The 19,903-nt window shown below is 37.4% G+C and overlaps 1 protein-coding gene across 2 annotated transcripts in view; it reads left to right on the forward strand.

Moving 5' to 3' along the window:
* The window catches only part of CFAP99 (cilia and flagella associated protein 99), a 52,173-nt gene that overhangs the window by 5,564 nt on the left and 26,706 nt on the right, over window positions 1-19,903 (forward strand). For both annotated transcript variants that reach the window (XM_050338540.1, XM_050338541.1), the window contains exons 3-6: window positions 8,461-8,605; window positions 10,615-10,709; window positions 16,853-16,965; window positions 18,920-19,100. In XM_050338540.1, the coding sequence (XP_050194497.1) occupies window positions 8,461-8,605; window positions 10,615-10,709; window positions 16,853-16,965; window positions 18,920-19,100 (534 nt within the window). The remainder of the gene's footprint in view (window positions 1-8,460; window positions 8,606-10,614; window positions 10,710-16,852; window positions 16,966-18,919; window positions 19,101-19,903) is intronic.

The following is a 19,903-nucleotide window of genomic DNA, read 5'->3' on the forward strand; positions in this document are numbered from 1 at the left end:
CAGCTCTAGTTTTATGTGCTAGAATCAACTGTGAGATGGTTGGTGGAGTAAGTGGGTCAAATCAATGGACTAGCAGAACAAACTTAACAATAGCATTCCAGATGGTTGATTTGCTAAAGACTGGGTTAGTTAAACTCAGGAAAGAGATGTTTATTGCAATAAAATAGAATATTTTGAGACACTTCCTTAGATTTTTAGCTATGAAGCAATAGGAAAATTCTACTTGAAACCTACTGCTGAAAGAGTGATGAAGATGTGCACGTAAACTGGTCATGATATCCCGGGGAGTAATCTGTGTGAAAAATGACCTCTGAAGTTATGGGCTTGACTGACAAGCAGGGTGGCAATAGTACCAATAAATGAGGAAGGAAGTAGCACGAGAGTGCTGAAGTTTTGTCTTCACGTTGTTGAAATTGAGCTGACAACAACAACAAGGAACTGTCACAGGGAGAGGCCAGCATCCCTGACTGAAGTGTAGGCTTCTTATTTGTGTACATGATAAATGTGAATATGTTATGAAAGGAAGTTGGATGTAGTCCTAAGGGAGTGAGTCTGGAAGGCACAATCTGTCTTGAACCAAATATCCCTGTCATCCATCTACCAGCGGCATAAGACCATTCTTATGGGAATCCTTGCAAATTAAGGCAGTAAAAATGGCTGTTCAAGGGAGGCACAGGAAGAGAAGTGAAAGTAAGAAAGCAAATATATTTTGAAATGAAGGACTGTACAACTGTACAATGAATATATAAAAAAAGAAAGAGGCATGAAATACCACGGGTTGAAGCTGTAGGGTGAAAATATACTTGCTTTGCAAATGGCAGTAAGAAGGAACTTGTAGATTTCCATATTAGATCTTTTACTAACTAATGCAACTGGTCTTTGTTGAAAGGTGACACAATCTAGAGCTTTGCATAGTCACTCTTCAACAAGATTTTCCTTTTTTACTTCTAGATGTATGTAAGGTTAGGGATATAAGTAAAACAAAAGCCAAAATACATGTGTGAAATAATATATTTTGCTCTTTCATTAAGACTGTGTAGAAATTTTTATGTTTTGGCAGTGCACAATGGCTGTACTGTAGAGGTTTGGAATACTCTGCTAGCCAAATATTGGGTGAATGGAAGTGAAAGGTAAACTGAGTTCTGTTCCAAGCTCTGTCATCTTTCTACTCCTGTCCTTTCTCTTACCCTCAGGCTTACTTGCCCAGGTCTCTTTATTTAACCTGTCCCAGTTCCATCTCTTCAAGTGGTTGATTCCACTGCTATTGTCACTGTGCAGCAAGTCCTGCTTGCTCTTTGGTTTTGTTCCGCTCATCTCAAAGTTCTTGCACATGCAGTTCCAGTCTCTACGGTTCCTAAATCGAGTAAGAAATCTGTCTCTTCAAACTGAAGCCCACAATAGGCAGATGCCACAGAGCAGGTAGGTGAGACAGGCTCTTTTCTATCAGTGTGAGGTCCCAGACTGACCCAGCACAGCTTGTCCCAGGCTCATCCTGTATTGTAGTGAAAGCTCTGCTTGCCCTGGGCTGGGCACAGTCAGGGCACACAGAATCTTCAGGGGAGTTCACTGCTACAGTATAAATTCACACTAAACACATGCAAATGGGGGTTTTTTACTTGGCAAAATATGCATGGGTTTTCATAAGAAAACCAAATAGCCAAATTTGTAAGGCACTGCTGACCCCTGTGTGCCACTTTGAAAATACATTCCTAGCTGTTTCCCTGCATTTGATTTGAAACTGCTTAATATTTCCAAATAGTCAGTTAAAACCTTGAAAATTTGACAACTTTCTATCAAAAATCAGTTACCTGTATCAGGCCATGTGAGTTACTCTCGTCTTACTGCTCTTGAATAACATGGGCAGGTATCCATTAACTTCAAGAGAAGCAGAAGCGACCTCTTTATTATTATTTTTATTCCTTAAAGCATCCTTGTAATTCTGTTCAGTGTCCCACCTGCACATATTCTCACTGTAGGAAATCTTGTCTCAAGCTTTGAGACAGAAACCTCTTCTGCAAACATTTGGGTGTACACTTTGCTTCCGAGTATGTTCCAGGGAGACTGCCCGAAGCCAGAAGCGTTACCCGGTACATATGTTGGTGTACATGAGATAAGTAGCTTGCTGTCTTTATTTACAGAGAAATGATGGCATTAGATACTGCTATCAGGAGGTATATACGTTTTTTTCCTAGCTGCATGTGGGATTTAGCTTTACACAGTCCATTTACAGCAACGACGGCTGCACGTCTAATCCCCGTGTACTGCTTTGAAAAATCACCCATCCTGCCCTGCATTTATGTGAGTGAGGTAGATCAAGCAGACACCGTATCAAATAACTGTTGGGATACATTTTTCTTTTTCACTCATTGCCCTTTGCAACCAGTGATTCAATAAACAAGTAGGAAATCAGAAAATTAGTAGCCGAAGGAACAGAAAGTGAATTTTAAAGAGAGGTAAACCATCACTCTGGCAGTAGTTCAGGTCAGTCTGAACCACTGCATGTCTAAAGATGAAGTGTTCTTTTAGTATGATGGAAATGTATAAAAGAATTGCTGAATGGCAGGTAGTTAATAGTGTTTAAAACCAAGGTGTCAAGGGAGAACATAATCTCTGCAAGGCCACTCAGAAAGCAAGCAAGAAAGACGTGTTCCAATCTCAGTTCATATCTTCCAATTCCTAGTTCAGGCTTCTGTATAAAAATGGAGTTAGGAAAACTCACTGATTATTAGCATCCTGTTTTTAGAGAAAAACAAATGAAATATGGAAGGATTTTTAATTATTGAATAGAGTGAGATGAGTAACACAGTTTCCTCTAATTAGAGTGTTATGATCAGAATCAGTCTAGTGGCGATTCTGTGTTAAACTCCATACATTTTATTTCTGCTATATCTGAACTTTACATCATAAAAAAAATTCCTGTTTGTTGTTTTCAGTGAATGATCAGACTTGACTTTCTTCCAGAAAGAAAATTACACTTTGAGTTGTAATCCAGTTATTTACCATCTTTGTGTTTATTGTATTGTAATTTATGATGTTTATAACGTAATATTGGACTTGTTTTTCACTGCAAATATTTTCAGTAAGAACATAGGTTCATTAGCAACATGATGGATGATTCCTAGCTGCAACAAACAAGCCCTCACCTTCAATCATGAAGAATCATATTATCCCCTCAAACCTCCTAAAACTAATAAGTCCAGTTAAATGTTTTTGCTATTAAAACAGAATTCAATTTGAATTATCCTGAATAACACATTTAACTTAAAATAATTCCTGAGTCTATCTCAGATCCTTCAATGATTGGTGTTCGCATTCAAATTTACATCTCTCTTTCTGTTGTTCTTCATTTGAATAGCCAGATTACTTCTTGTTTATCTTCCTAAATGCTTTTTAATACTCCTTTTATCAGACTGATGCCCCCTAGATAATACCTTCATTCTTGTGTACTAGACCCCCATCTTTTTATTAAGCATTCTTCAGTTAGATCTATCCAAAATGATCCACATCCAGAGTGATGTTTCATTCAGTGTGATGTTGTACATAAAGGTATCGTTTCATCAGACCGTTTACAGACATGGACTGCATCTGTTGATTTTGAAAGAAGATTAAGTTTTGTACCTAACTGAAGCATCCCAGGTGTTGTTCTTCCACGTGGCTGCTAGAATCAAGCTTTTGTTGTGATAACACGAGACAGATTTTAACACGGGAGTTACCATGCAATGTTTGTGCCTTTCTCTATGCAAATAACTCACTGCATTTGCAGTGGAATTATTTGCTTCAATTAGAGTTGCAGGATCAGAGCCATCATATTGACCTTTCTACATCCCAGCTACTGAAAAGCTTAGTTCTGTGAAATCAAAACTGCCACCCCAAATTCACTGTTTTGCTCCCTTATCCCTCCCATGTTGATAGCAAGATGAGCCTGTTTATAAGCTTTTCATTTCACAAGAACATGGTGTAATTTGGCACAACTCTCCATAGTTCTCATTTGTGCTGGTTCAGCTGTGTCTCACACATGCCCACTCAACTGATTTTACTCAACTGTGAGTAAAATCCCCAAATGTCAAAAGTCATAGATTTACTTTTAAATATGAAGATAATGTAAGGCAAGAATGATAGATGTGGTGGAAAAACAAAAACACCTAACCTACTAAATTATACAAATCTAATTTGTATTATTAGTTACTGACACAAATGCAGATTAGGATCTTTCTAAGGCAAAGATGGAATCTGAGTTTTCTGCAGTGCTCTGCTCATGTGAATTATTATTACCTACAAAGGAAAATAATGTTAAAATAATGTACCTTTTGATACAACATTGGTCACCATTGTCTCCTGAAGATGAAAATTCTAGCTTGTGACTGCAGTATAGACTGTAAATAGTAGAAGCAGAATCCTACTTATATCCTAAGATCCAAGGAGTTTTTTTCCCCCATTGAAATTACTGGAAGCATTTTCACTGACCTCAGATGGAAAGAAGACTGGTGACTGATTCAAAACCCAGAGAAGTCAATAGGAATATTTTTTTTTCTTTTCAACAGCATTTTGATTAGACACTTGGAGAGTATTGGCTCTGATATCTGAAGCAGTATAAACTGATCAGACTGTTTCTACAAAATGTGCATATTCTGCCTAGAAGTAGAGAAGTTCACTACATACTATTACTCAGTTCTCCCAGGAGGTGAAAGCTATTTTATCTTTTCACCAAATATTGTCTTCTTTCTAAAATGTTTGTTTCAAACTATATCCTTAGCCCTAGAGGTCTCAAACAGAGCATGGCTGATGTTTCTTTCTCTCCAGAAACAAGACCTTTTCTTTCTCTCCTTACCCATCCTTTTCTAACCAGCCTTATTATGATACAACCACAGTGGCAAAACTTCCATTTTGCAGATACTTTTCCATTTAATTTATGCTATTTCTTGTCCTAACCCATGTTGGAAGTTGGTTGGGTAGAGAAGCCTTCGTACAGAGTCTCTTCTCTCCTTGAGGAAACTTGAGTTGTTCACAGCTACAGGTGTGTGTCAGAGAGCAGGGAAAATATATCCATGGAAGCAGGCTAAGAGCATTAGGGATTTCTCAAAAAGGGGAGATAACATCAATCAGCACATGATTAGACAATCACATCTTTTCCTCATTATCCTGAACAATAATTTCAGACAGAATTTTTTTTTTTACAACTTAAACACTTAATAATCAGAAAAATATTAAATTCGATGCCATAGAGAGAACACTGTCAGATATTTGTATCTATTCAAGATCTATTTTGTCTTTGGATATTTTCAATATTCAATGCACCAGAAGATGATTGCTGCATGTGTTACTTTGACCTGTAAATTATCTGGCCTTCCTCATGCTGAAGGACTCACACATACTTGCAAACACAGCTAACTGCTGGTTCTTTCAGAGAAATAAGTGAGTTAAAGTATACCTGAAAAGGAAGAAGTTGCTCTGATGGACAGATCAAAGGCTCACAAATTACCATTTATTTATTCTTGCTGGCACCAATGACTTAATGTGTTGCCTGGGGCAAATCTCTTACCTTCTCCATGCCATAGATCCTGCATTTAAACAGTAATAGTAGCCAAAAGGAATCTCATTAAATGCAATTAATGTTAGTAAAGTGTTTTGAAAACCTCATACAAAAGGTGCTATAAACATACAATGTGTCATATTGTACTGTTTCAGGATCATTTGTCCCGCTCTGAAATACACCCCACTGACATAAAGTGCAGCATAAAGCCACACAGAAAGAATACATTTAGGAATTAGTGCCAGAAATTACACCTATCCAACATATTCCTTTCCCAAAGCAATTATTATTTCAGATACACAGATAAACTGTAAATATCCCTGAAGAAATTTGTAGAGGACACAATGCACTTTCTATGCAGAGAGTATCCTAACTGGTTTAAAGCACTGGCTCAGTGCTTTGACTCACTAGATTATCCACAGGGCTTAACCAACAACTGGCTCACCTCTGAGGTTTCCTATCCAAGTACTCCTCCTCCCCAGTCTTGCTCAGTTGATCATGAGTTCTGATGAGATCACTTCCTTGGATGACACAGTTGCAGGCTGCTTAACTATTCTCAGTTTTTACATGTAGGAACAAAACATGTAGTACCTTCTGTGGTTGAAAGCATAGTTGAGTGATTATATTTCATGGTGAGACTTTTTGGCCTGTGGTCCAAAGCATTACCAGTCAGTACTGATGTTCTGGGGCAGAGCTGTCTCCAGGCTGCCCTTCCTGTCACCCTGTTGCTTGGCTGGAGGCCATGCAGTGGTTTTGTACTTCCTTGCTCGAGGAGTAAGCAAGACTAAGCACTTACTTGTGTGTTTATCCTAACACTTAACTTGTGACTGACTTGTCAGCTCAGAGCAGTAAAAGTAGAGTAAATGTGAATACGCCATTGTACTTTTATGCTGTGCTCTCTACTGCATGGGAGATGTGATTTGGGCACTGGTGGTGTCGTGTTGTTATCTGTTTGTCCACTTTTGGCCAGTTCTCCAAAGTCCCTTTGAAAAGTGCAGGTTTGCTCTAGCTCTTTATACATGTGTGATATATCAAAATACACAGAAGGCAAATGCAAAGATTCTAATCTAATAAAGGTCTTGAAAACAATTTAAATTCTAGCTTTCTAGCAGAGATAATTGTGAGAGTTTTTATTGGGCTTATTTCCAATGGGCTTGACCAGTTTTAGTATGGACTTTATTACCAGATCTGCTATTTTCTGCAGATTGATCTGTTCATGAACAAGAGCATTTGCTCAAGGAGACCAATTATTTTAGATTAGAAATGCCACAATCCTGCGTTTACTGGAAGTACATCCTCTCTCACTCTTCCATTCAGTTATTTAGGTTTTCTTTTGCCTTTTGTGGTGAATTCTTCAATATCTCATATCAAATACGGGATATATGTATTTGATCATTTAGGAGTGGCTTAGATTTCTGAATTTTCTTTGTTAGTTTTATGAAAGAACTTCCATAAATCTTCATCCCTAAAAGGTTTATTTGGAATGGACTTGTGCCTCACAAGAATTCTCAGTACTTAGCAAGATGGAGTCCATGCTTCCCATCTTTTTTTTTTTTTTTTTTTTTTTTTTAATTTTCAGATGCATTCAGTCTCTTTCCTCTGTTTTTTTTTCTGGTGATATGCACAAATTGGAAGGAATGAAACCTGGCTTTTGAGCAGGAGTAGTGAAAAAAATTATGCTTGCTCTGAGGGACAACCTGAGAAAATACACTTTGAATACTTCTCCATAATTTTTTACATTTAAATACTAGAACTGTAACTTTAAAGTTTTGCCTGGTATGTGCTCAGTCTCAAAGCCCTGTGTAGTGTCATACATCAGAAAACTCACATAGTTCCATCCAGCAGCCTCTAATAATACCCTTAAACTAGAAATGAATCACATTAGGGAAATAAAGTGATCAAGAGGGTAGCAGAGAGCCTCCTAGGCAAGGTGAACCTCTCATCTGATATATCATTGCAGTTCAATTGTTCCCACATTTCAGAGCTGCGGGAGAGATCATATATCAGATGTGGACTATGTGTTTTCAGAAGAGGCACTTAGGTTTTTTCTTGGCTTCTTGTCTAACCTCCTTAAATCAAAGGATCATTATTGTTTGTCATTTTGTCATAGCATGGCTGTCCTGTTTCAATTCATGTAATAACAAACTGTTCTGAGCCTCAGATTTTATTGCACTGTTTAAAGGTGGTTCATACTAGAAGTTTATCTCATATAGTAACAGATATTCCATAGGTTATTTATTATGATTGAAACTCTCTGTAAAGTTCAGGAGCATTCAAATTTTTAAAGGGATTACATGGTAGGATGCAAAAGGCATTCAGTGAGCATCTGACTCTCCTATTCTTGCATGAATATTTATAAGACTTAGAGCATAGCTGGATAAGAAACAGCCTGTATTAAAAAGAATCCTGGCACTCACAGGTTGTTTAAATTAGTCATATTCTCCAAACTTAGGTTTCAGGAACAGTTAAGAGTCTTGCCCATAATCCCAGTTCAGCTTCTCCCCTCAGTTTAGTCTCCCAAAGTAGCACGGATTTCACCGACAAAGGAGAGGTTTCGTGTGGGAAAACCAAACTCCTACTGAAACCTTCTCATGCAGTTGCCCAAGTTAATCATTGCTCATTGCTCTGAGACTTCAGATTTTCTTTGCATTAACTGCTGACATTCACACGTCAAGGCCTTTAACTCAGTGTGTATGTCAGCAGATAAACGGAACGTTTAACATTGGGGAAGGTTACATTTCCCTTAACAAGGGCCATTACTTTGCTGGGACTGCCCATATCTGACAGCCTTAGAAGTTGCATCAGCCCTACCTACCAGGCTGTTCGTTATTCGTGTTTTCCACTTACCTCAAAATGATTGCACTTTTTGTACACAACAAACATTTTCTTTCCAGAATACATTAATCGTTATTAATTTTGTATCTCCATAGACTCTTAAGGTGACAGAAGAAAAATTTGTATTGGATACACTAGCAGGATGCACAGAATATAAATCCTTATTGGATGTAGTAGTCAATGCCTTTTATGCTGAGGATGGGAGATACTGCCTGATTCCTGAGCGTAATCTCTACCTAGGTAAGTTGTTTTTACAACACCAAATGTGTTTACCACAAAACTTTAAAAAATATCATTTTACTAGTGCAGATCTTAGTATTATATTACATTGGGAGCGTTATCATTGTGCCTAGTGCTGTAGGAAATACAGGACATTTTCCAATGTCCTTCTAATGTAAAGTCTAAAACCTGAAATTGACATTTTTCATTTAGTGTGGACTCTTACAGGTGTTAACTGGAATTTTACCTAAGAAAGTCAGGTAAGATGCAGGTGGAAAAAGCATCACTGGCTGGAAGAAGCGTCTTAGACGTTTAACCATCCCTTTAAAAATGTTTTTCAGTGATTTCCCTTTATTCTCTTCTATGCAACCAATTACCTCTGCCATCCAGACACAAAACTGTGTAACAAAGCTCTGTGCTGAGGAACAGCACATCTCACTGCAGGCAAATAGGATTGTTTCTGCCCATACATGGGTATCTTCATTACTGACCGTCACAATGACATAAATAGACTTCTGTCTGTCTCCACAAGTGAAATCAAGTGGTTTCCTTGTCTTAGTTACTTGGTTAAAATCACTTCCAATACAACTACATCTGATACTATGAACTAGTTAATTAGGGTAGTTACTACTCCCAAAGTTATTTCAGACATTGGGAAGTGCATTCAAATTTAATTTAAAAAAATACTTTTATGTTATGAACTTAATACACACATTCTGAAGTTGATTTATTAAGTCCTTAAATAAGCTGGAATCACAAATCACACTGGCATTGGTTCTCTAAGTCAGATATGTTCAGGTGCTTTGAGGGTATATTGAAAGGTCAATTTAATTCAAAGGGGTTGAAAACTACAGTAAACATACAAATATATCTACATTTGATGTTTTAAAAGCTACAGAATTTTTATGGCAATTCTGTTTGCTTCTGTCACAATCTGGAAAAGTACAGAAATCTAAATCAAATAACACACAAAAGGAAACCTAAACTGTCAAGGATAAAATTATTAGTGTATTGAGTTTATTCTAAATGGTAATGCTTCATTGTCGCCATTTCTCCAGGGCCATGTTTTTCATTGTCTGAGGCACATAAATTATATCTTTAAGCTGAGTGTTGCTATAATTGGATTGTCAGGACTGGTCCACTCAAAAGCCTCCATTAATCATAGGCAGAGGGGAGGCCCCAGAAAATTTTCCTTTATCAACAAGTTGAGAGTCTAAGGTCATTGGCTTACATTTTTTTAAGCTGCTTGTGATTCCCTTTGCCAAGCTGCATTGACACTTAAATGATCAAAGCTGCTTATGAAGGCTGTTGCTATGTGTGAGCAGATTTGAATTTAATAAAGCTTGTAGGAGATAAATGTATATTCTGCTAAGACTGCTTAAATATGTTGCTATACCAAAGCACATGAGACTGAAGCCTGACAATACACTCAGTTGGCTGCAGCACATTGGTCAGAATTTACTGATTTTACCGTCACTGTTTGGTGGCAGCTCAAACACTGCAGTGCAAGTGAAGCCTGAGTGAACAAAGGCAGGCTGAGACAGGAGCCCGTGAACTTCACAGGTCTGCAAAAATTTCACAGTACCGACTGTGCCTCTTTCTGTAGAACAGAATCATAAATCATTTAGGTTGGAAAAGAACTCAAAGATCATCAAACTGTGTACTTGTCAGAGAGGGGTGCAAGAATGACGTTTGGAATTTCCCAATTTAAAAACTTGATTTTATTCCAATTCAGAACAAAAACAAAGATGACAACACTTTAGGCAAAGTGGTCCCTTGGGAAAAACAGTACAATAAATACTAGAAATATGAAATTTTATGTCTAAAATTTTTGTAATGTATAAATAAACTGTGAATTTGGAATAGAAGAATAAGAGCCATCCTCTCTGAAAACATTAAAAATGGAGTATGTTGAAAAAATCACTATCAAAACTGTTAAAATTAAGGTGGCAGTCTAAATCCCAGAGTATGCTGAGTATAGCTTTATTAGAATTGCCTGCTGCATTTTAAATGTATGTATCTTTTGATAGTTATCTGTTATCTGGCTACTTTTCAACTAGAAGACCTTGGTTTTCAGCACTTCAGCAGAATTGTGAAGTCCTTGGACACTGCAAAAATGCAAAAGGTAATGAAAGAACAAAACATTTTAAAAAATAATTGTTTCTTCATTGTTTTTGATTAATCAGATGACTTTTCTCAATTTTGAGAATAACTTAAAATGAGAAATGAGTGTGATTCTCTGCTTAAAATTAAAAATTAAATTAGTATTTTGTTATCACAAACCCCTTAAATTTCTATACTTATGGGGTGATTCTCATATTCAGTCAAAGGTCAATTTAAAATATACTTTATGTAACCTGAGAAGGTAGAATAATCACACGATTTACTCTTCATGTGATTTGCAGTTGTTCCTCTAACTTGCACACTTACTCTTGCCTCTGCTCACATTCCTTCCTTGACTTGTAGGCAGGAGAAGTTTTTTCCATACACAATAAATCTGAATTGAAACCTGCAGTTCCTGCTGATTAGTGTTATTTTTTCCACTGAACAACCCACTACCACTTTCATTATCAAGCCCATTGTGCTTCCATCACTTTCCCTCCTTTCCAAAAAACAATGGCTCACTTGGAGCTATTAATGTACCAATTGCCCCAGTACAACATGGCAATTGCCAAAACAACTGCTGCCAAATAGAAAGCGGGACAGCAAAGTTCTGCCTGCCTTTCCTTCTCTGGAGTCACGAATTTGGGGTTCACTCCACTATTTGTTTGCTAATTTTCATGAAATCTGTAGCAATATAAATATCCTCTGCTTCTCTTTCAAAATGGTTGAAAGTGCTAATTATCTTAAAAGCTATGTTCTAAAGAGGGGCAGAGGGATAAACTGAGTGGCAGTGCTTTCTCATAAGCCCTGTTTTCCTGGAAAAATGGGCTAAAAATTAAATTACTGGTGACACAGCATCCATAACCTTTGATCATCCAGATGTTTCAAAGCATAGTCTGGACATGCTGTTTGAATAACAAATATGGAATTAAAGAGACAGGCAAATTTTAGTAATTAATACTCAAAAGGCTAAGGTTTATCCTTGCAGTGATTACGCTGAATGTTCATGTGGATGCCAGTGTCTCTTTAATGAGCACAGTTGCTTTGCAATACGTAGGGAGATAGCAGATCAGGTTGTCTGGTTTTAGATGGACTTACTGTGGAATGGTTTTTATTAATTCCATTCAGAGACAAAAATTATATATTTCATTAACTATCAGAAAGAACAGAGAAGTGGCTGGAAGAATTATCATAATCTGGTAGACAGACAAATCACTCTGTCTAAAATGCCCTCCCAGCCCCTTCTTTGGTAAACATCTTAGACACGAGCCACTGGATTGGATGCATCTTGAGCTCATTCAGCTAGCAACACCATTTTCCCACTTCCTGCCAGTTATCCCTTGTTGATTCCATTCACCTAGCTTTATATGGCTTAAGCATCAGTGCCCTGATGTTCCAGCTTAGATAATTTCTCTTTCCTTGTCTGGAATAACTGCTCTGATAGGAAAGTGCTGCGTTTTCCAATGGTATGCACCTGCTTTTTCTTCCTTTAGATGCAACTTTGCTTAAGTATCTTATCAGATCTTCATCACCATGGTACCTAGTTTTTCTCCTCTTGCATTAGAAGAGGTTCTTTGTCTCCAAAGTGATGGTAGATTATATTAATGCACCTGCAGCAGAGGATTTAGAAGCAGCATTTTGTCCCCCCAGCAACAGAGACAAAAACAGCAGAAGGCAGATCTGCAGCCTTAGCAACAAAAGTTATCAGAAATTTGGGGTGCTCCTTCAGGATGCTGACCTGTAGATTTTGCCTGATGACAATTGTGTCTGAATTCAGTTAAGATATTAAAAAAAAATTAATATATACTTATCTAGGATAGATTTACTGCAATTAAAAAATAAATTCAGCAGATCAGAGGCTGAATGGAATTTCCTTAATCATGCAGATGAACCTTACTCCAAGGAGAAGTCTTCAGGTGCATGTGACCAACTGTGTGACATTTAAGACCTTTCTCTTACAAGACTTTGTGACCGAATCCATTCAACTCAAAGCCACCATGTTTCCCTATGTCTGATGCAAGTTCAAATATTTTCATTTAGGCAGAATATCCAGACAGAGTAGTAATGCTACCTCACTTACACATGTTCATCTGCTTGAACAGAAAACCACAAGCTCTTAGTTTGTAATATTAAGAATGCATGCAAAAATTCTTTATGGTTGTGTAATTACAGAACCATGGGATAAAATCCAATTTTGTAACTTTAGCGTGATTATCCTTCTAAGAAATTAGCCATGCATTGCTAGCTCAAGCCTATTTTTCTGTTCTATTACTCATACATGTTGTTGTTCTATATTTATTTTAAAATTTAAGGATTTGTGTATTAGAGAAAATATACTGTTGAAATAAAAATTCAATATGAAGCTGAAGACAGCTTTATAATTTCTTAATTGCCTTGTAAAATATGCAAAATACATAGTGTTTTCTTTCTAGCATTTAAGAACCTGTTTTGTTCTGTTTCATGTTCTGATTGCTTCTAACAGCTGTTCTAATGAACTTCTGAGATCTTCAAAGGAATATCACTATAAGAATTGGGAATTGTAATAGCTATTATGATGAGGTAGGAATAGTAGGACAAAATCAGTCTTATGTTGAATGGGAGGTAAAACCAGTCCTAGCTGGGTCAGTAACAGTGTTCTCTGGTAGTGGATGGTCTGTATGGAGAAACAGAACCTGTTGTTTCTTGCACTTACTTCCTTAGCTCAGGAGTCAAAAGCTTATATTGTGAATAGAAGCATTTCAGCTCTGCAAATGCCTACACAGATGTAAAGACATTACCAAATGAGGAAACTTCCCACTTTTTATTTGGTTTTTTTTTTTTGGGTTTTCTTTCAGAAATCTGTACAATCCCACTGTGTAAAAATGCATTAAGAATATTAGCAGGGGATGTTCAAAATCTGAAAAGCAAGGTATTAATTCAGCCCACCTGTAAAAATGCATTAAAAGCAGTCTTTAATTATACACACATGTCTTACTACAGCCAGAGTACATTAAAATAGTAAAAATGGGTACAGTTCATTTCATAATCCCCTGTGGTGTAATTTCACCACTTCTAAAAGGGAAATGAATCTTGGTTACCATGCTCTGTGAGTAGTGAAACTTTTGGAACGTTCAAGATAGAGGAGCAAGCAGAATGATGCTGTTACCAAAATGACTGTCCAGTGGCTTCTCTCAAGGCACAGATGCTGAGAGAATCCAGACAGAAATCTGAGACACCCCATTTTGCTGCTGTAAAAGCAATGGCCACTGACACTTGGTTTGCCACCTGTGTCACATGTGGCCAAAGACCAAACAGAAATATAAGGGATTTGTCCTAGCAATTCAGTTCACAAAACACAAAAGTTTCTGTTGTTAAAAAGAAAAAAAAAAAAAAAAAAGAAATGTGCTATGGCTTCATGGCTCTTATTCTGCCAACATTTGCCATCTGGGATAGAGATTATCAAAACTAAGACTGTGGACTTTTGGTTCAGGCACACTCTGGTCAGAAAGGATGTCTAGTCATCCTGCACTGCCATTTGCAATCCCTGCAGTGCCTGGATGACCGCTCCAGGGCTGCATTCCAAGTATTCTCTAGTATGATGCATATTGTGGCCTGTACTTATTGTAGCATTGCTTTAGGGACTGTGACTAAAACAGTACAAAATACACGTCCCAGCACTGATACCTGATCAGCTAACCATTCTCTGCACCTCAGGAGTACATCACAGATGCATCAATCACATGATTACCCATTTGTCTTAATACAGGGAGAAATGTTAATAACCAGTACAGGACTGGCGTTGCAGTAGGAGGCCTCAAAGAGAGGTTGTTAAAGCCAGCTGTTAAATACAGCAGATAGAAATCACTGAGAGCCTTCTTTATTGTTTCATCACTTCATCTTGAAGTGGCAGTTGAGTTGTACTTTGTAAAAGATATTTGCAGCAAATATTTAGGAGATGGAGAGTCAGGGAGAGCCGAAACAACAATTCACAGGTGTAGTCTCACATGCCACTGAAGTAGAAAATTGACTAAAGCCTCTTAGGATGGACTAGTCATAAAGAAGAATACTGAGGGTGAAACAGAGAGGGAGGAGTTTAACTTAGTGTAAGCTAGTGAAAGAAAACTGGAGGATTTACAAATCACCACCTGCAGTATTTCTACATCAGCTTCTTCTGTGAGCTCTTTGAATACCTAGAAATTTGAAACCAGCTGCAGATCTCAGGATCTGCTTCATTTTAAGTGTATCAGCTCACAATCAATTCATCCCTGTTACACACTTGTTTAGATGGGTTTAAAACCATGGTTCTTATAAACTTTGTGTGTAGTCAGGGCCTTCCATAAGGTGAGAAGAGTTCTGGGATGGGGGACCTGTTCACTGGGTCTGTAATCACACATAACTGCTGGGATAACTGGTGTAAAATTTTGTTACAGTGACTGGTAGAAATAGTGCCTACAAAGTGCCTCTGTTCTGGGGGAGGGTATGAACTCTGTCTAGACTTCTGACATTGTATTTATACATTGCATAAATACAAATTACTGTGTTAGGGGACAAATTTAATCCAACGTGCAAGTGCTACAGAGGAAGATCCTCCATAAGGACAGTGAATGACTTGGATAAAGACCAATGGGATGAAATGCATCCCTTACCATATACTTCCCAAACTCCATGGAATCTGGCAGCACCAAAAACCCAACTTCTTCACACTTCACACTTAGTTCACACAACTTCAACACTTAGTTTATAGTCATGCTTTTAGGGATGAAAGATCTTTTTTTTGGGTGGTGTGCTGATAAGCCAGCATCTGCAGTTTTGGGGAAGAGCAGTAGTTTCTAGGCAAGAATGGGAATCCAAGGGAGTAATACTCATCTAGTCCTGCAGCACTGATCAGTCTTTTGACCACCAACAGCACAATAGATGAAAATAAGGCTAAATTTACAGGTTAATTCCTTGGAAGTGGTCATATCAAGAATATGGATTTCAAGTAGGAGGCTTTCTACACCTGTTGCACATCTGCAGCAAACACCTTGAGTCAAATCCGAATGGTTTGGAGCTGAATTATTCCCAAAGCTCTGAGGCAACTTGTGCCTGGCATCAAATTTGAATTAAGAAGCTCCTTGGTAGTCCTGCAGAGCTAAAAACTCCATACAAAGAGCTTTATGGTTCTGTAGAAACTGACTCAAGATGAGGCTGATGCCAAGTCTGAACTAATAAGCTCTGCAAGTCTCCCTTCGAAGCTTCTCAGAGTGACTGCACACTGCTTCCCAGTATGTCTCATGATATCAGTATTACTTAGTGTGCTTTTTTTCTCTTACTGTGATTATTTCAGCATGATGCTTGTACTTTCCTTTCCAATGAAAGAGCTAAGGCTCAAGTTTGGAATTTATATTGCTTTAAGTGATAGAGGCTGAATCTGAGTGCCATTTTTCAAGAGTGTTTCAAAAGGCCAATTGAATAGTTCAAGATTTAAAGGAAAGCTTTTGACCTTCTGGTGAACTGCAGTGGCAAACAAAGGTTCAAATGTTTGTTGCTGTTCCTCCAGCGTGTAGAACCATACAATGTGTAAGTGTGCCAAATTTAAGTCTTCTAGTTTAATGAGACTATGACAAATAATTATATTTCAATAAAAGAAGAACATACATTGTATAACATTTACTATAGTTTTCAGCAATTCTCCCTGCCCAGTTCCCAGGGAGATGAAAGGAATTTAAGTAATCCAGGTGCAGTGCCAGGCCTCACATATTTCTGGGCTCCATGGATCATCTAGTTATAGGTAATCAGAAGTTGACTCCGGGTATATTAAACTCTGAAACTCTATTGTAAAATTATACTAAAATCAGAGTATTCCAGTAGTAATTAATTTTGAATAAAAACTGGTTTTTCACAATGTTTGAAGCAAATTAAAGATGAATTAACACATCTCTATGTTGTAGCCTCTAGATGATTTTTTTTTTGCCACTAAAATATTTTAGTATCTATTAGTGTTTCACAAAATAGGGCTGAAAGACACGAGAGTGTCCACCAACTAAGAAGAACCTAAAAATACCGAGCACCTACAATTACAATTTCAAAGTAAAATACAAGCTAGTTCTTCAGCAGTGTTTGTAATAAAAACAACTATATTTTGTGGTCTTAAGTACACCATATCTTCAGTATTCATATTTATTAAAAGAAACCACTTATTATTAGTTTCTTAGATTCTTCTTCAATAACTTGCATCTGAACACATGGATAAAAGATGAATGGAGTCACTTCTATGATTCACTGTATGTAAAAGAGAATTTGATTGATCCACTGCTAAGGTAAGTAGAACTTAGTAGTCTCTGGCTAGCTCAAAGTTTAAAAGCTGGGGAAGGCTTGCCCTGAAAGCTCAGTTTTCTGTTAAAGTCTTTCTCCTATTGAAATCACTCAGAACCCTTCTTGTCTTCATGAGACTTTAATAATCCCTTTTACTTACCCAGAGGCAACTTTTCTCTCATAGAAGAGCTCTTTCACAGCTGTTGTACATTTGCTCCCTGGTGCCCCTGAATATATCAAACATCATAATCTGAAAAAAAAAATAATAGTTCAAATTATCTTACAGAGTTAGAGTCGTGCCTCATAAGTCACTTCAACATCTGTGACATTAGGCATTTGAAAAAATGATGTTTGACTTCTCTGAGTTTGGCTTTGTGCACAGACTTGTTTATGCTGATGGTCGTAAAGTCCCTTCTGAGCAAATCAGATAAGCATGTAAACAAGTCTTTTAAAATTATTATTTATTTACACAGTTGCAGCATCATCTAACAGCTTAAATGCTCTGAGGTGCCAGGTGCATCCACACACTGGTTAGGTGGTGATAGAGTAGCAACAGTGCCCTTGGCAGACTGGAACATTTCCATGTTCCATGGACAAACAGTAGCTCTGCAGCCTACTGGGTCACTTTTTCGCTGTTCATATCCACAGCAGTATAGATTAACCCAGATGATGGCAGACACTGTTAGACAAAAACATGCTACAAACAATGCCAGCTGAAAAGGAGTTTGCATCTGGTTCTGTCATATCAGAGACACCAGAACTGATCCTTTCATACTGTGTAGTTTATGAGCACTCCAGCAAATGTACAGCACAGATTTGGCTTGCAGTGCTCTGAATGTCACAGTGTTCTACAGGAACCGCAGGGATGGATGTATCTGAAGTCAGAATTTGACTCAAAATACTCCACTGTAGTGACTCTAATTATAACATATGCTTAAAATACTGTAAAGATACAGATAGAGGGGTAGAGATACACATCCAAATGCACACAGTTTTTATATGTACACATCCATGCAGGCAGATGCTTAGGCATTGCTTGTTTCATTAACACTCAGTTTATTGGAGCTGTCCTTCACAGTCACTTACACTGAATGACTTGTGTTTGGCCTAAAGTGGTAAATGTAAGTTATACAAGAATTTTAAAGACCAGATTTGGTTCTTGGGTTTGAATGTTCCTTCAGGGGCTGAGGATGCATTGATGAGTTTAGTCAGGTCAGTAGTGGAAAGTCTTTTAAATATGTCTTTTGTGTTCCTCTTTCTAATGTCAATTATGTTAATATAAAGAGTCCTATTTATTTTAGTGGAGCTTCATCACTTGCACAAGTTACTTGCAAGCCTCTTTGCATGTAATGACGGTACACTGTGTCTTACCTTTAATCTGCCCTTTCCTGTCATTCCTTGGAAGAATTTTGAACGTTCATACAAGTCCAAATCCAAACACAGAAAAAAAATAATCTTGGCTGCCCCCAGGGTTCACTGAGGGTTCATTTGCTAATTCACCAAACTCCTCACATCTTTCTAATTTTTTTACTAGAACTGCCTGTGCTTTGAGATTTATCTGTGTGTGTGCTCTGTTGGTTGGTACAAGTGACATTATTCAGACCACTGTTTGTTCACAGTCTCTTCATCTAAGTATGTTAAGTGTGTAATTAGCTTATGACAGCTGCTTTTCTGATTCATAGTCTGGTCCTGCTGCAAAACGAACTGGCAGCAAGGAAGAGTTGCTTAGTCTGTAAAAACTGTGGCTATTTCACCAGTACTAATCTGAATGGATCTATCAAGAGGTGAAGTAACACAGTGTAACTAAATCCTGAGTACAGATTCAGAGACCAGTTTTATCAAAATTGAATGGCTGAAAGCCTTACATAATTTGCACCAATGCCAACACTCATATAGTGTGTAAGTTTGTATGAAATAAAAAAATTAAAATAAAATTGAAAATTCTATTTTTATTTGAAGGTGGCAGCCAAAAGTCCAGCAACTCATTGAACAACTCACAAATAAATTAAATAATTGTGCTACCACTGTCAAGGCTTCGAAAGTCACTCAGCCAAAGGAATTTAATTTGACTGTACCCAAACCACGTGCCATTTCTCCACCTCTGCCAGTACATCTGCCAGTACTGGAAAAAAGACGACCTGTAAGTTGATTTATGATTTGAAAAACCCTAAATTTTATGTATGCTTGTGCACAAAATCTTGGTAGGGGAGTTAATAACCTCTTTTAAGTAAGAACAGAAAATTGCAACCTTTGACAGATCAAAAAGTACTTTGGCAATAATCTATGTTACTGAAGGTCAGATTTCTAAAAAATTCACCAATAAACTAATTCTCTTCATTTCAGTGAATGTTGTGTAAGCAGGTTGTAAGCCAAACAGAGAAAAGGGAAAAGGTTGATTCCTGTAGTCATTTTGTGACTTTCAGAGGTCGAATTACAAAAATGAGTATAAATTGATGGCAGCATTGATACAAGTGTTTCTGATAGTCCTTGGCTTTGTAAGGTGTTTGCTTTGGATAATGCACTGAAGCAGGTAAGAAAAGAACATTGAAATAAAAATGTTTTATTAACTTAGATTTTTTTGTAGATGAACTCTCATTAAAATGAACAGGAAAAAAATTTAACTGGAAATGAGGTGGACTCTAGGTTTGCAGCTCCTCCTTGAGGGTGGAAATTTTTTCCTTTCTAATCTTATTAGTGCTAAATCTCTAAACTTTAATAGTTTTCTCAGTTTAAATTCATTGCTTATCTGCAAACGAGACTAGATGTATCATTGAAATACTAAGTTGTTATTTTACTCATAGTCTCAGGTTGTGGTTCAGTTACACTGGTACAAATCAGAGACCCACGACTGGTTTTAAGTTATCTCACTAGGGTAAAGCAAACAGGATCTGGGACCAAGCTGCTGTGACTAACTTAATAAGGACTCCAAAACCATCTGTATTT

The sequence above is a fragment of the Myiozetetes cayanensis genome, unplaced genomic scaffold, assembly GCF_022539395.1.
Source record: "Myiozetetes cayanensis isolate MyiCay16 unplaced genomic scaffold, myiCay2020 scf7, whole genome shotgun sequence".
Classification (NCBI taxonomy): domain Eukaryota; kingdom Metazoa; phylum Chordata; class Aves; order Passeriformes; family Tyrannidae; genus Myiozetetes; species Myiozetetes cayanensis.